The following is a 14,056-nucleotide window of genomic DNA, read 5'->3' as shown; positions in this document are numbered from 1 at the left end:
TCTATTTAATTTCTACAGTGAACAAATAGTGTTATTTTACATTTAGGCTTAATTATTAATTTCTGTACCTGAACACAACTGTTAGACTTTGTAACTTTGTTATTTAGTATTCATCTCTGCTTGTAATTTGTGTGTTTGTTCTTATTTTTATTACTGACTTGTTCACGTGTTTTTAATAATGTTTTAACTTTATATGTTAGGCAAGTAGTTTTTGATGTGGTATCGAAGAACTTCAAGAGAGCTTTAAGTAATGCTGTAGTACTCGAGTCCGGTCTCGAGACGTTTTTCTAGCGAGTCTCTCACAGTGCATTATGGGTATTCTCTAGCCGTTGAGCATACATCAGTTGTACACTCGTTATTGCAGTGCATTGTGTGATTGAATGCGTTCACTATGGTTTTGGACACCGATACAAATGACTGTCCCTTTAAATAGTGCCCTATTTAAGGGTATAGGCGATTTCAGACACAGCCATGGTGTCCAAACCGAGGTTTTCCAGCATTTGATTGACAGGGAAAGTCTTGAAGCTCAAACGCACCTGCACTAGCCTGAATAACTCGTCGTGGATCAGCTGTCTGACGGGGTCTGGTGGTGTTTGGGCTTCGCTGTGAGGAGGATGACCTCTGATATGTGTGTCTGTCGGCCCGTTTACATGCTGAACACTGACGGATGCAGAAACCTCAGGTCTGGAAGAACAACACAGGCGAGATCACAGAGAGAATATCTCAAATCCTCCTTCATGACAGTGAGATTAGATTATCTTTACCTGTGTGTTTCGCAGGAGACGTGATTTACGTGATTTCCCTCCAAACGAGATCTAAAACGCAAACATCAGCTGATATTAAACACACGAAGGTAACCTGAGCATTTAAGCTTTGTTTGTCGTCACCATAGCAACCGAAACACTGCCTGTGATTAATAACTGAAAGCTGCAACAACAACATACCTTAAACATGTAACATATTAAACAATTGCATGAGTTAACAACAACCTTTCCAACAAACAAACAGCCTCTTAATGTGTAAATGAAGAGCATCAGGCATGTTTCAAAGGTTAAAGTTGATATGTGCAGACTCACTGTGAATGTAGTGAATGTTCGTGTATGTCGGGACACTCAAGATCAGCCAGTGTGATAGTCTGTAAATACAAAATAAGTACATATGTAACAAGAACACTGTAAGGTAAAGTGTTACCCAGTGTTTTACATCAAAACAAACAAGCCATCAGTAATGTATGGAATCATTAATTAATCCTCTCTGTAGATTCATAGGGCAGCACACAATCACCTGATCTCTGCTCTGATTGGCCCATGATGCCTCGGTGACATCATCAGCACTGCTATCAACTGTAAACCAAACAACAATGAACAACAGTGGATAATACAGTTGTAATGATTCAGTAATAACATTAATAGTGATCAGTATAAAATTAATAATTTAAAAATAATACTTTGACCAAATTAAAGGTGTGGTAAGTGATATTTCTAAAACACTGTTGGACAATGTTGATATTTCACATCAACCCAAACAAATACACTCTTTTTTGCTCCGCCTCCAAAACCCACACTCCTATCCTAAACGCCCTGCTCCGAGTCGGTCTCGAACCCTGACCCAGTCGAGTGCACTAACAATGACACTAAACCCCACATTCACTAGCAGTCGTCAGCGCGACTCGCACTAGCTGTCCTCCGTTACACACGCGACCCAAGAGTGGATGTCTGTTTATCATAGCAGAAGCGCAACAGAATAATGCTTCATGAAAAATAAAGCGCAGATGATGAACGAATGACATGGAAGCACAAAATATTAACATACACTACACAATAGTAATTACAAACAAACGTTAGTTGTTAGTTGCCAACAGCACAGCAGCTCCAGACACACAATGACACTTAAACCCAGTGTTACTCAATGTTATACAGCGTTACTTACATGCTACCCAGTGTTAATCAGTGTTACTCACATGTTACTCAGTGTTAATCACATGTCAATCACATGTTACTCAGTGTTACTCAGTGTTACTCACGTGTTACTGTTACTCACATGTTACTCAGTGTTACTCAGTGTTACTCACGTGTTACTGTTACTCACATGTTACTCAGTGTTACTCACGTGTTACTCAGTGTCACTCACATGTTACTCACGTGTTACTCACGTGTTACTGTTACTCACATGTTACTCAGTGTTACTCACGTGTTACTGTTACTCACATGTTACTCAGTGTTACTCAGTGTTACTCAGTGTTACTCACGTGTTACTGTTACTCACATGTTACTCAGTGTTACTCAGTGTTACTCACGTGTTAATGTTACTCACATGTTACTCAGTGTTACTCAGTGTTACTCAGTGTTACTCACGTGTTACTGTTACTCACATGTTACTCAGTGTTACTCAGTGTTACTCAGTGTTACTCACGTGTTAATGTTACTCACATGTTACTCAGTGTTACTCAGTGTTACTCACGTGTTACTCAGTGTCACTCACATGTTACTCACGTGTTACTCACGTGTTACTGTTACTCAGTGTTACTCACGTGTTACTGTTACTCACATGTTACTCAGTGTTACTCAGTGTTACTCACGTGTTACTGTTACTCACATGTTACTCAGTGTTACTCAGTGTTACTCACATGTCAATCACATGTTACTGAGGGTTACTCACATGTCAATCACATGTTACTCAGTGTTAATCACATGTTAATCAGGGTTACTCAGTGTTATTCACATGTCAATCACATGTTACTCAGGGTTATTCACGTGTTACTGTTACTCACATGTTACTCACATTACTCAGTGTTACTCAGTGTTACTCACATTGTACGTGTTACTCAATGTTATACAGCGTTACTTACATGTTACACAGTGTTACTCACATGTCAATCACATGTTACCCAGTGTTACTCACATGTCAATCACATGTTACTCAGTGTTACTCACATGTCAATCACATGTTACTCAGTGTTACTCACATGTCAATCACATGTTACCCAGTGTTACTCACATGTCAATCACATGTTACTCAGTGTTACTCACATGTCAATCACATGTTACTCAGTGTTACTCACATGTCAATCACATGTTACTCAGTGTTACTCACATGTTACTCAGGGTTACTCATGTGTTACTCACATGTTACTCAGGGTTACTCACATGTCAATCACATGTTACCCAGTGTTACTCACATGTCAATCACATGTTACTCAGTGTTACTCACATGTTACTCAGGGTTACTCATGTGTTACTCACATGTTACTCAGGGTTACTCACATGTCAATCACATGTTACTCAGTGTTACTCACATGTCAATCACATGTTACTCAGTGTTACTCACATGTCAATCACATGTTACTCAGTGTTACTCACATGTTACTCAGGGTTACTCATGTGTTACTCACATGTTATTCAGTGTTACTCAGTGTTACTCACATGGTACGTGCTACTCAATGTTATACAGCGTTACTTACATGTTACCCAGTGTTACTCACATGTCAATCACATGTTACTCAGTGTTAATCACATGTTAATCAGGGTTACTCAGTGTTATTCACATGTCAATCACATGTTACTCAGGGTTATTCACGTGTTACTGTTACTCACATGTTACTCACATTACTCAGTGTTACTCAGTGTTACTCACATTGTACGTGTTACTCAATGTTATACAGCGTTACTTACATGTTACACAGTGTTACTCACATGTCAATCACATGTTACCCAGTGTTACTCACATGTCAATCACATGTTACTCAGTGTTACTCACATGTCAATCACATGTTACTCAGTGTTACTCACATGTCAATCACATGTTACCCAGTGTTACTCACATGTCAATCACATGTTACTCAGTGTTACTCACATGTCAATCACATGTTACTCAGTGTTACTCACATGTCAATCACATGTTACTCAGTGTTACTCACATGTTACTCAGGGTTACTCATGTGTTACTCACATGTTACTCAGGGTTACTCACATGTCAATCACATGTTACCCAGTGTTACTCACATGTCAATCACATGTTACTCAGTGTTACTCACATGTTACTCAGGGTTACTCATGTGTTACTCACATGTTACTCAGGGTTACTCACATGTCAATCACATGTTACTCAGTGTTACTCACATGTCAATCACATGTTACTCAGTGTTACTCACATGTCAATCACATGTTACTCAGTGTTACTCACATGTTACTCAGGGTTACTCATGTGTTACTCACATGTTATTCAGTGTTACTCAGTGTTACTCACATGGTACGTGCTACTCAATGTTATACAGCGTTACTTACATGTTACCCAGTGTTACTCACATGTCAATCACATGTTACTCAGTGTTACTCACATGTTACTCAGTGTTACTCACATGTCAATCACATGTTACCCAGTGTTACTCACATGTCAATCACATGTTACTCAGTGTTACTCACATGTCAATCACATGTTACTCAGTGTTACTCACATGTTACTCAGGGTTACTCAGTGTTACTCACATGTTACTCAGGGTTACTCATGTGTTACTCACATGTTATTCAGTGTTACCCAGTGTTACTCACATTACTCAGGGTTACACAGTGTTACTCAGTGTTACTCACATGGTACATGTTACTCAATCAGGGATGTGATTGTGCGAGTGAAAAAAAGCGGGACATTTTTTTAAGACCCAGCGTAAAGCACTTTTTACTTTTTAAACACGTGAATCAGCCATTTACTGCATGAACTACCAGGAACTGTGATGAGTGACACACATGGAAATATATTTAACAGTTATAATTTATTTCTAGTAATACAAAACAGGACGTCTTAACTTATCTTTGGGGAAAATGTAAGGGCGATAACTGTTCTGTAGTTCTGTAAAGAAAACAACTGTGTTTCCAATACCGATCAATCTCATTCAGTAAATAAAATTCCACTCAAACTTCTACAATAGGAATAGGTAACATACATTTTTTTGTGTGTGTTTTGGTAAACTGCACATCATATTCTGGCTACACAGATAAAAACAACCTAAGAACTATTTATGAATTATATTAATGCTTTTTACGCATTAGAAAATGAAGACTACACAATCTTATCAGCATGATGAATATTAACTGGAATAAACTGTACACAGAAAGGGAGCAGAGAATGTGACCGATCGAGCTTTGCGTGCTCTTTATACGCATAAATGACCTTTTACGTGCATCCAATAAGCAATTAAGCGCCATAGGCTACATATGATACGCACTTTTTTTGCCTACCAGATGCACGTATTACGTTTTGCGTATAAAAAGCAAGCCTAATCAAAGCACTCGTGCTATAGGCCTAGATACGCAGTGCCAGGAACGATCGTGAGGCTGTCCATAACTTGGGTCTAGCGCGAGTTTAAGCACGAACAAAACTCCCATTAAAAATCACAGAAACGTGTGACATGAATCTCTTACATCGAATCTGCACTTTGTTGTTTATGATGGAAGTCAGAAGAATTCAGTCAGCGCACTGAACAAAACTATTCGTTTCAGCGATGACTAATCTGAGCGCCTCTGATTGGTCATCATGCTCATAAACTCAACGGAAACGTGTGCGATTGGTTAAAATGCTCAACGCTGCAAAACAAAATCTGATGGAAATGCCGTAGTCAGATGGATCGAATGAACGTTAAGTATTGTAGTTTGTTTAACTAATATTATCACTTAAACATATTCTATTATATAAGTATTTTGAAACAAATGACAATGACTTTCCCAAAACTTCCAAACACCCCCCACCACCCCCGATTTTATTTTTATTACTGATCTGGATGATTCACGTGGGTCATGATTTTAGGCTGAAATAACCGGAATTCCGGATTAATCCGGAAGAATCACATCCCTGCTCAATGTTATACAGCGTTACTTACATGTTACCCAGTGTTACTCAGTGTTACTCACATGTCAATCACATGTTACTCAGTGTTACTCACATGTTACTCAGGGTTACTCACGTGTTACTGTTACTCACGTGTTACTCGCATGTTATTTAGTGTTACCCAATGTTACTCACATTACTCAGGGTTACACAGTGTTACTCACATGTTACTCAGGGTTACTCACGTGTTACTGTTACTCACGTGTTAGTGTTACTCACATGTTATTCAGTGTTACCCAGGGTTACTCAGGGTTACACAGTGTTACTCACATGTTACTCAGGGTTACTCAGGTGTTACTGTTACTCACGTGTTACTCGCATGTCATTTAGTGTTACCCAATGTTACTCACGTGTTACTCAGGGTTACCCAGTGTTACTCAGGGTTACCCAGTGTTACTCACATGTTACCCAGTGTTAGTCACGTGTTAGTGTTACTCAGTTAATCACGTTACTTAGTAGGGGTGTAACGGTTCACAAGATTCACGGTTCGGTTCGATACGATACACTTGTGTCATGGTTCGGTACGTTTTCGATACAGCAAAAAGAAAGAAATGCCAGAGAAATTGCTTGATTTAAAATTTTTTTTTAATTTTTTTTATTAAAACTAACATCATAAAGTATGATTTTTTTTTTACTTTGAGCAATGATGGAGCTATACTTGACTTTTCTTAGGAGCGTATAAAACAAAACAGCTCCTTGGACAAAATGAAATGTAATATTGTAGTAGTTATAATCAAAGGTTTATTTTAGTTCAGATTAACATTTGAGGGCAGCAATTGTATTAATAATGTCGAAATAAAACTGACGTGATGTGATGTTACTTGAAAGCATTATAGCCTACTATTCCTGCCACACTTCCATGGTTACAGTTAGTAGTGTTACTCCAGTCAACCCATGGTGAATGTTGCTGATCTGTGGGCACTGGATAGTTCATTCATGGCACAATGTTTCTTCCTGGTTTCCACGTCAGCGCTGTTTGATCCGTTAATAACGGAGAAATGTGAATGTTTCTCACTAGATCTCGCAGCGATGTTATTACTTCAGTGGCAAATTAAATTTTTTTCTTTACTGGATTTGGCTGTGTAGTAACAGTGCTGATGATTAAGATCGGCTCGCGCTGCATTTGCCATTGATTGGGCTATGTTGTGGTCACGCCAGACTCTCTTACATTATGATCGCGCTTGCCGATCGCGCTTGCGACGCGCCTATATTTGAAATGACGCAATTTTGGTCGGCAGGAAAAATGAACCGTTCGGTTTAAAAATGCGTACCGAAAACCGAACCGAAAGCCTCGTACCAAACGGTTCAATACGAATACGTGTATCGTTACACCCCTATTACTTAGTGTTACTCACGTTATTCAGTGTTACCCACGTGTTACTCACACGTTACCCAGTGTTACTCACATGTTAGTGTTACTCACGTTATTCAGTGTTACCCACGTGTTACCCAGTGTTACTCACACGTTACCCAGTGTTACTCACATGTTAGTGTTACTCACGTTATTCAGTGTTACTCACGTGTGGACCCGAATCAAAGCAACCTCCACCTGTGTTTTCAGGCCTTCCCGCTTCGCTCTCTCCAGCGCAGGACAGCGTTTCTAATATTAACACGGGTCCTAAAGCTCTTGCCCAGACATAACCCTTTATTTTCCAGTGATGTCTTCTGAGCTTTTCTATTTTGTATTGTCTCATCTCTATTTCTGCAGTCTTTCTTCAAATCTCCCTCTTGCTCGTTCTCTCTATATTTCAAATACCACTTACCCCACCTTTAAATGAGACAGAATTAAATTAAATGTTTTCTAAAACAGAAACCTACAAAAAAACAAAATAAAGGCATGTAAATGTTTGTGATGTGTAGTACAGAGATCTGACCGTCTTCAGCCTCAGTCGTTTGTCTGATCTCAGTGACGTTATTCTGTAGGTCAGAGGTCATCGTGTCTTCATGTTCAGACAGCTGATCATCTGTTTGATCCACGACATCCTCGGGGTCACGCACACTGTGATCAAACATCACACAACATCGGTAAAAGAAAGCCTTTTTATTTGTTAATTCTATACATTTGTCTTTAACTATAGGCAGATGCACTTTCTTGCTGTTCATAAGTACTTTAAAAGCTTTGACTTGATTGTCTGGACACATTTGACTGAATCAAGACGAATAATACTTTGAGACAGTTTTCATTTGTCACTTTTTTTCACTACATCATTCACAGAAATAAATGGATGGATGATAATAATATACATTTTATCTATAATTATATAAATATAATTAATATAAAATTATATTTAAGTCTTATTAATAATTATATATAAATTATATAGAATATATATATAAATTTTACATATACAGCATATATGTATAGTATATCCTGTATATATTTTTATTATATAATTGATAAATAAATACACAATTATTATTGACAAATTAAATAAATATTGCTATGATGAATGATGGGTCCTTTGTATCAGTAAAACATTGGGAAGGTTTATTATCAGTCATGTTTTGATCAGATGTGTGCAGTGGACTCACGCATGGCTGTGTCTGTGGAGAGTGATGGGCGTGTCCACACTGCTGTCTTGGTCCCTCCCCCAGCCTGTGATTGGCTGCAGCACCGGAGCCTCAGGCCCCGCCCTCTGATGGAGCAGCTTTCACCAGAGAGTTCAATTCAATTCACATTTATTTGTATAGCGCTTTTCACAATACACATCATTTCATTTCATCATTTCTAGTCCATATTACAATTTAGAGTGATCTGTTATCAGAGGGAACCGTCTCAGTTATGTATTTCAGAAATGTATATATAGTATACAAAATCACAGTTAGCTAAAAATGTATTAATTTAAACAATGTAATCATTTAATAAGTTCAGCGTCTGTTTCACATTTCGGATCAAGTTCCGGTGGTGTCATGATCTGGATCAGGGTGTTTTTGTTAACTGAAGCCCTATGAACTAAAATACGGACTATATATGTAACCCTTGAAGCCCTGGTATAATCATCCATGTCATGTGATCTGATCATGTGACTGGATTTGATTGGTAAAAGGACTGATTTCACAACCGAACACTTCACTTGCTATGTCAGTGTGTCACTGCATGATCAGGGTTGTTATTGTTTACTAAAACTATTAAAACTTTTTTTGTTAATTGAAATAAAATTAATTAGAAATATTAAAAGAAAAACAAAGTAAAAAAAAATAAAGTTGCCTTGTATGGCTACTAAATGACATAGGCACTACAATCACTAACTGGAAATAAACTAAAACTGAATTAAAATTAAAACAAACACTGAAATAAAAATAAATTAAAACAATAAGAAAAATATAAAAAATAATAATATTAATGGATATAAATAATATAATGGAACAAAAGGATATAACAAAATTATTAAAAATCAAACAAAGTAAAATGAAGCTAATTCAAAATATAAATAACAGTATATAATTAATACTAAAATAAATAAATAAAAACCTGTCAATAATCAAAAATAGATTTTTTATATATAAGATCAGAGTAAAGTTTAATATTCTCATTGTTTAAATGTTACAGATTTTATTTAAAAAATATATATAATGTGTAAAATAATTTATTATATAAAATAATATATATAATATTTTGTGTGTATATTATATATATATATATTTTTTTTTTATATATGAATTATTAATTTTTATTAATTAATTTAGTTTAATTTTCTATATTGTCATTTCTATCAAAATCTCATAAATCATGTAGTTCCATCATGATCCATTCGAGATTTTTGTTATATTTGTTATATAAAAAATATATTGAGTCGGGATTTGAACGCATGCTTAATGTAACTTCTAGGCAGAACTGATAAAAAAAAGTAATTTTTTTTTTTTTTTTTTACTTTAGATGACACCCCATCTGATATGACGAATATGGAATAAACGGTTCGATCTAAAGCCCTACACCTTACCTTATAATGGGAGTGATGTGTGTCTTCTCCCAGAAGGGCGGCGCTGTATCTCTCCTCGAGCAGCTCCAGTGCACACAGAACCGCAGGGGTCGAGCCTTTGACCCTGATGACCACCGCATCACTTCCCTCTGACCTCTTTCCCATTGGCTGAGAGAGCAGAACCCGCCTGTCGGCCCAGCGCATCATCCACTCGAGTAACCGAGCCAGTCGAGGAAAGCGGATCTCCATCGAGGAGTCCAACTGCATCTGAACACCCAATTCATCCGGAGAGAGGATCCTAAATCCCGTGGAGCCGACATCTGACCCGGTCCGATTCACTTTGGATATTGACGTATGGTGTCGACGACGGCTGAAAAGACCTTGATGCCTCCCAGCTTGGATTCCAGGAAGAGTCCAAGGAGACGTGGTATCGTGAGTGTCCTGAACCGGTGAAGCTTCGGGAGAGACCGGGAGACTCTGGAAACAGTGACCGGCACGAAACAGGGGCAAACGTGCGCCTCGCTTACGTCCATCCTTCTGACGGCGTTTGAGAGACGTCAACATGTCAAAGGTCACCGAGTGCAGCTCTCTAGCATGAAAACGTTGTGAGAAACTACTCAGTAAAGGAAGCTCGGACTCCTCAGCGTCTAATCTGTCCTTTCCCAGAACATAACTGAGGAACAAATCTAGGAAGAGCATGTACTCGTCATCCTCCAACTCAAACTCCCAGGTTCCCACTGTCGGTGCAGAAGAACCCACACGGCTCGACTCTGGCTCTTTGGGTTCCACGTTTCCTTTTCTGTCTTGTTTTGATTTCTCAGGTGCATCATGAAACTTTGCTGTCTTAGAGCTAAAAAAAACACACCAAAAGAGGTCAACTTTTAGCACTTTCGTTTACATTTAGTTGCTAAATGTGAATGTAGTGCATCTTCACAGAAAATAAAAATTGTTTTGGCCAATTCCACATGACAATAAAATAATAAATTATGGTTTTATAGTGAATAGTATTAAAAAACAAGAAATATATGGAAATTATACTACAGTATTGTAAAATAAATTTTTTGTTTTTAATACAAATTATTTTATTTTAAAGGACAACTGTAAAATTACTATATATTAGTGCTGTCACATTGATAAATCGCATCTAACATAAAAGTTTGTTTACATAATATATGTGTATATATTATTATATATATTGTATATATGTCTGAGTGTATATACTGTATACACACACACACACACACACACACGTACATAATATACACAGACACGCGCACACACACATACATGATATATACTGTATCATTTTATTTTTATAATATATATATACACATACAAACACATTATGTAAACAAAGTTTTATGTTTTAAAGTTATGTTTTTTAATCAATTTGACAGCACTACTATACATCCTAATGTTTACTTAATTTTCAAAAGTTACACAATCAAGCTTTTATTTTATTTTACAGCGCTGCAAAGGGGCGTGGCTACATACAGTCTATATTTATATAACTTAATCTCAGCCTGCTCGATTAGATATTCGCACTAAGCCATATCGCGACATTTTATTTCAATGCATTATGCGGCTGTAATGCAGTATGTCCAGCACAGTTCGCCAGCAGGATTACCTGTGTGCAGATTGGGTCTGCGGTTCTGGGGGAAGAGTCTCTGACAACGTCTCGGCCGTGTCTCCTTCACTGTACACCAGGGGGCGTCCACCGTCGGTCAGTGTGCTGTCACTCAAACTGGTCCCGAGAGAGAGTCTCCTCAGTATGGAGACGGCGGCTCCCCTGTCCTCCTCCTCCTCTCTCTCCCACAAGTACGGCTCCGCTGCTCCCAGATACTTTTCCAGGCGCCGAAGCTCCCGGCGTCGCTGCCTCAGCTGATCCTGGATCAGAATCATCACGGTATCGCCCTCATCTTCCCTCTCAGTTCCTGGAGGCACATCTGTGAACACGAGCACATCTGGTTAGGGGTTGAAGCACTGATCAGAAGCTCTGCTTTATATACAAAGCAAAGAATCATAATTTTGGGTGAGTTATTGCTTAAAGGAGTAGTTTACTTTAAAATGAAAATTAGCCCATGATTTACTCACCCTCAAGCCATCCTAGGTGTATATGACTTTTTTTCTTTCAGACCAATACAATCAGAGTTAGCTTCCGGCCAAACGCAGTTTACTTGTGGATAAAGCGGAACTTACACAACTTGTGACGTTAGAAGTAATGTAGTGTGTGTGTGTGTGTGTGTGTGTGTAGCGTAAATATCAGCAGTACGTCGCATTACTCACATAAGTTGCGCTTTAGACTTAAAGACCCACTCCGATGAAAATAATGTTTTTCTAGGTGTTAACATGTTCTTGTGGCATTTTTCTGATGTTAGAGGACATATCTTGAGAAAAATAAGCTCAAAGTTGTATTTCTGAGTATTTCTACATTCAAATGGCTGTGAATCAGTAGCAGACGCTAAAATGCCGGCTAAAATAGACTGGAGTTGTGACGTAGTAACTCCACTGGGCGGGGCCACAAGCTCATCCTCCCCTCCGCCCCGCCCGCTCAGGTTCTGAGGAGTAGAGAAGACGATGGCGGATCAACACCTATGTGCGGTAGCGGGTTGCAATGCTAAGAGGAGAGATAGTGGTATTAGCTTTCATGCTTTACCAAAACATGTTGCTGTGAGAGATAGATGGATTACATTCCTTGGTCACGGCAATGTTAAAAACCACACATCGGTTTGCGGTCAGCACTTCACAGAAGACTGTTTCACCAAAAAATGGGCTTCGTCAGTAAATTGTTTTTGAAGCCGGATGCAGTGCCTTCCATCAAGACACCATCAACTGGACAGCCTGTGTCTTTACCGGTAAGTTTTTTTTTTTTCTGTCGGGAGCTAGTTCAACGATCCCGCCTGTTTGCTAGCACAGTGCGGCCAAAGTGGCGCTTTTCTGTCGGGAGCCAATCCAACGATCTCCGCCCACAACGCAGAGGCGAATTGCTAATGAGCTTTATGATGGATAGATGCACTTTTATGATGGATGGATGCACTTTTATGATGGATAGATGCACTTTTAAGATGGATAGATGCACTTTTATCATGGATGGATGCACTTTTATGATGGATGGATGCACTTTTATGATGGATAGATGCACTTTTATCGTGGATAGATGCACTTTTATGATGGATAGATGTACTTTTATCATGGATAGATGCACTTTTATGATGGATAGATGCACTTTTAAGATGGATAGATGCACTTTTAAGATGGATAGATGCACTTTTAAGATGGATAGATGCACTTTTAAGATGGATAGATGCACTTTTATGATGGATAGATGCACTTTTATGATGGATAGATGCACTTTTATGATGGATAGATGCACTTTTATGATGGATAGATGTACTTTTATCATGGATAGATGCACTTTTATGATGGATAGATGCACTTTTAAGATGGATAGATGCACTTTTAAGATGGATAGATGCACTTTTATGATGGATAGATGCACTTTTAAGATGGATAGATGCACTTTTAAGATGGATAGATGCACTTTTATCATGGATAGATGCACTTTTAAGATGGATAGATGCACTTTTATCATGGATAGATGCACTTTTATCATGGATAGATGCACTTTTATCATGGATAGATGCACTTTTATCATGGATAGATGCACTTTTATGATGGATAGATGCACTTTTATCATGGATAGATGCACTTTTATCATGGATAGATGCACTTTTATCATGGATAGATGCACTTTTATGATGGATAGATGCACTTTTTAGATGGATAGATGCACTTTTAAGATGGATAGATGCACTTTTATCATGGATAGATGCACTTTTAAGATGGATAGATGCACTTTTATCATGGATAGATGCACTTTTATCATGGATAGATGCACTTTTATCATGGATAGATGCACTTTTATGATGGACAGATGCACTTTTATGATGGATAGATGCACTTCTATCATGGATGGATGCACTTTTATGATGGATAGATGCACTTCTATCATGGATGGATGCACTTTTATGATGGATAGATGCACTTCTATCATGGATGGATGCACTTTTATCATGGATAGATGCACTTTTATCATGGATAGATGCACTTTTATCATGGATAGATGCACTTATCATGGATAGATGCACTTATCATGGATGGATGCACTTTTATGATGGATAGATGCACTTTTATGATGGATAGATGCACTTTTATCATGGATGGATGCCCTTTTATCATGGATGGATGCACTTTTATGA

The 14,056-nt window shown here is 38.1% G+C and overlaps 1 protein-coding gene across 1 annotated transcript in view; it reads right to left on the bottom strand.

The window, feature by feature from the left end:
* Window positions 1-14,056, bottom strand: part of cplane1 (ciliogenesis and planar polarity effector 1) — an 88,872-nt gene that overhangs the window by 38,037 nt on the left and 36,779 nt on the right. The window contains exons 24-30 of the mRNA XM_056261409.1: window positions 11,425-11,743; window positions 9,819-10,647; window positions 8,410-8,525; window positions 7,752-7,876; window positions 1,285-1,343; window positions 1,077-1,135; window positions 537-684 (exon numbers count right to left, since the gene is read on the bottom strand). Coding sequence (XP_056117384.1) covers window positions 537-684; window positions 1,077-1,135; window positions 1,285-1,343; window positions 7,752-7,876; window positions 8,410-8,525; window positions 9,819-10,647; window positions 11,425-11,743 — 1,655 coding nt within the window. The remainder of the gene's footprint in view (window positions 1-536; window positions 685-1,076; window positions 1,136-1,284; window positions 1,344-7,751; window positions 7,877-8,409; window positions 8,526-9,818; window positions 10,648-11,424; window positions 11,744-14,056) is intronic.

Source organism: Rhinichthys klamathensis, unplaced genomic scaffold (genome assembly GCF_029890125.1).
Source record: "Rhinichthys klamathensis goyatoka isolate OS25496 unplaced genomic scaffold, OSU_Roscu_1.1 h1tg000182l_1, whole genome shotgun sequence".
Taxonomy (NCBI): Eukaryota; Metazoa; Chordata; class Actinopteri; order Cypriniformes; family Leuciscidae; genus Rhinichthys; species Rhinichthys klamathensis.
This window is presented reverse-complemented; position numbering and strand designations above follow the sequence as displayed.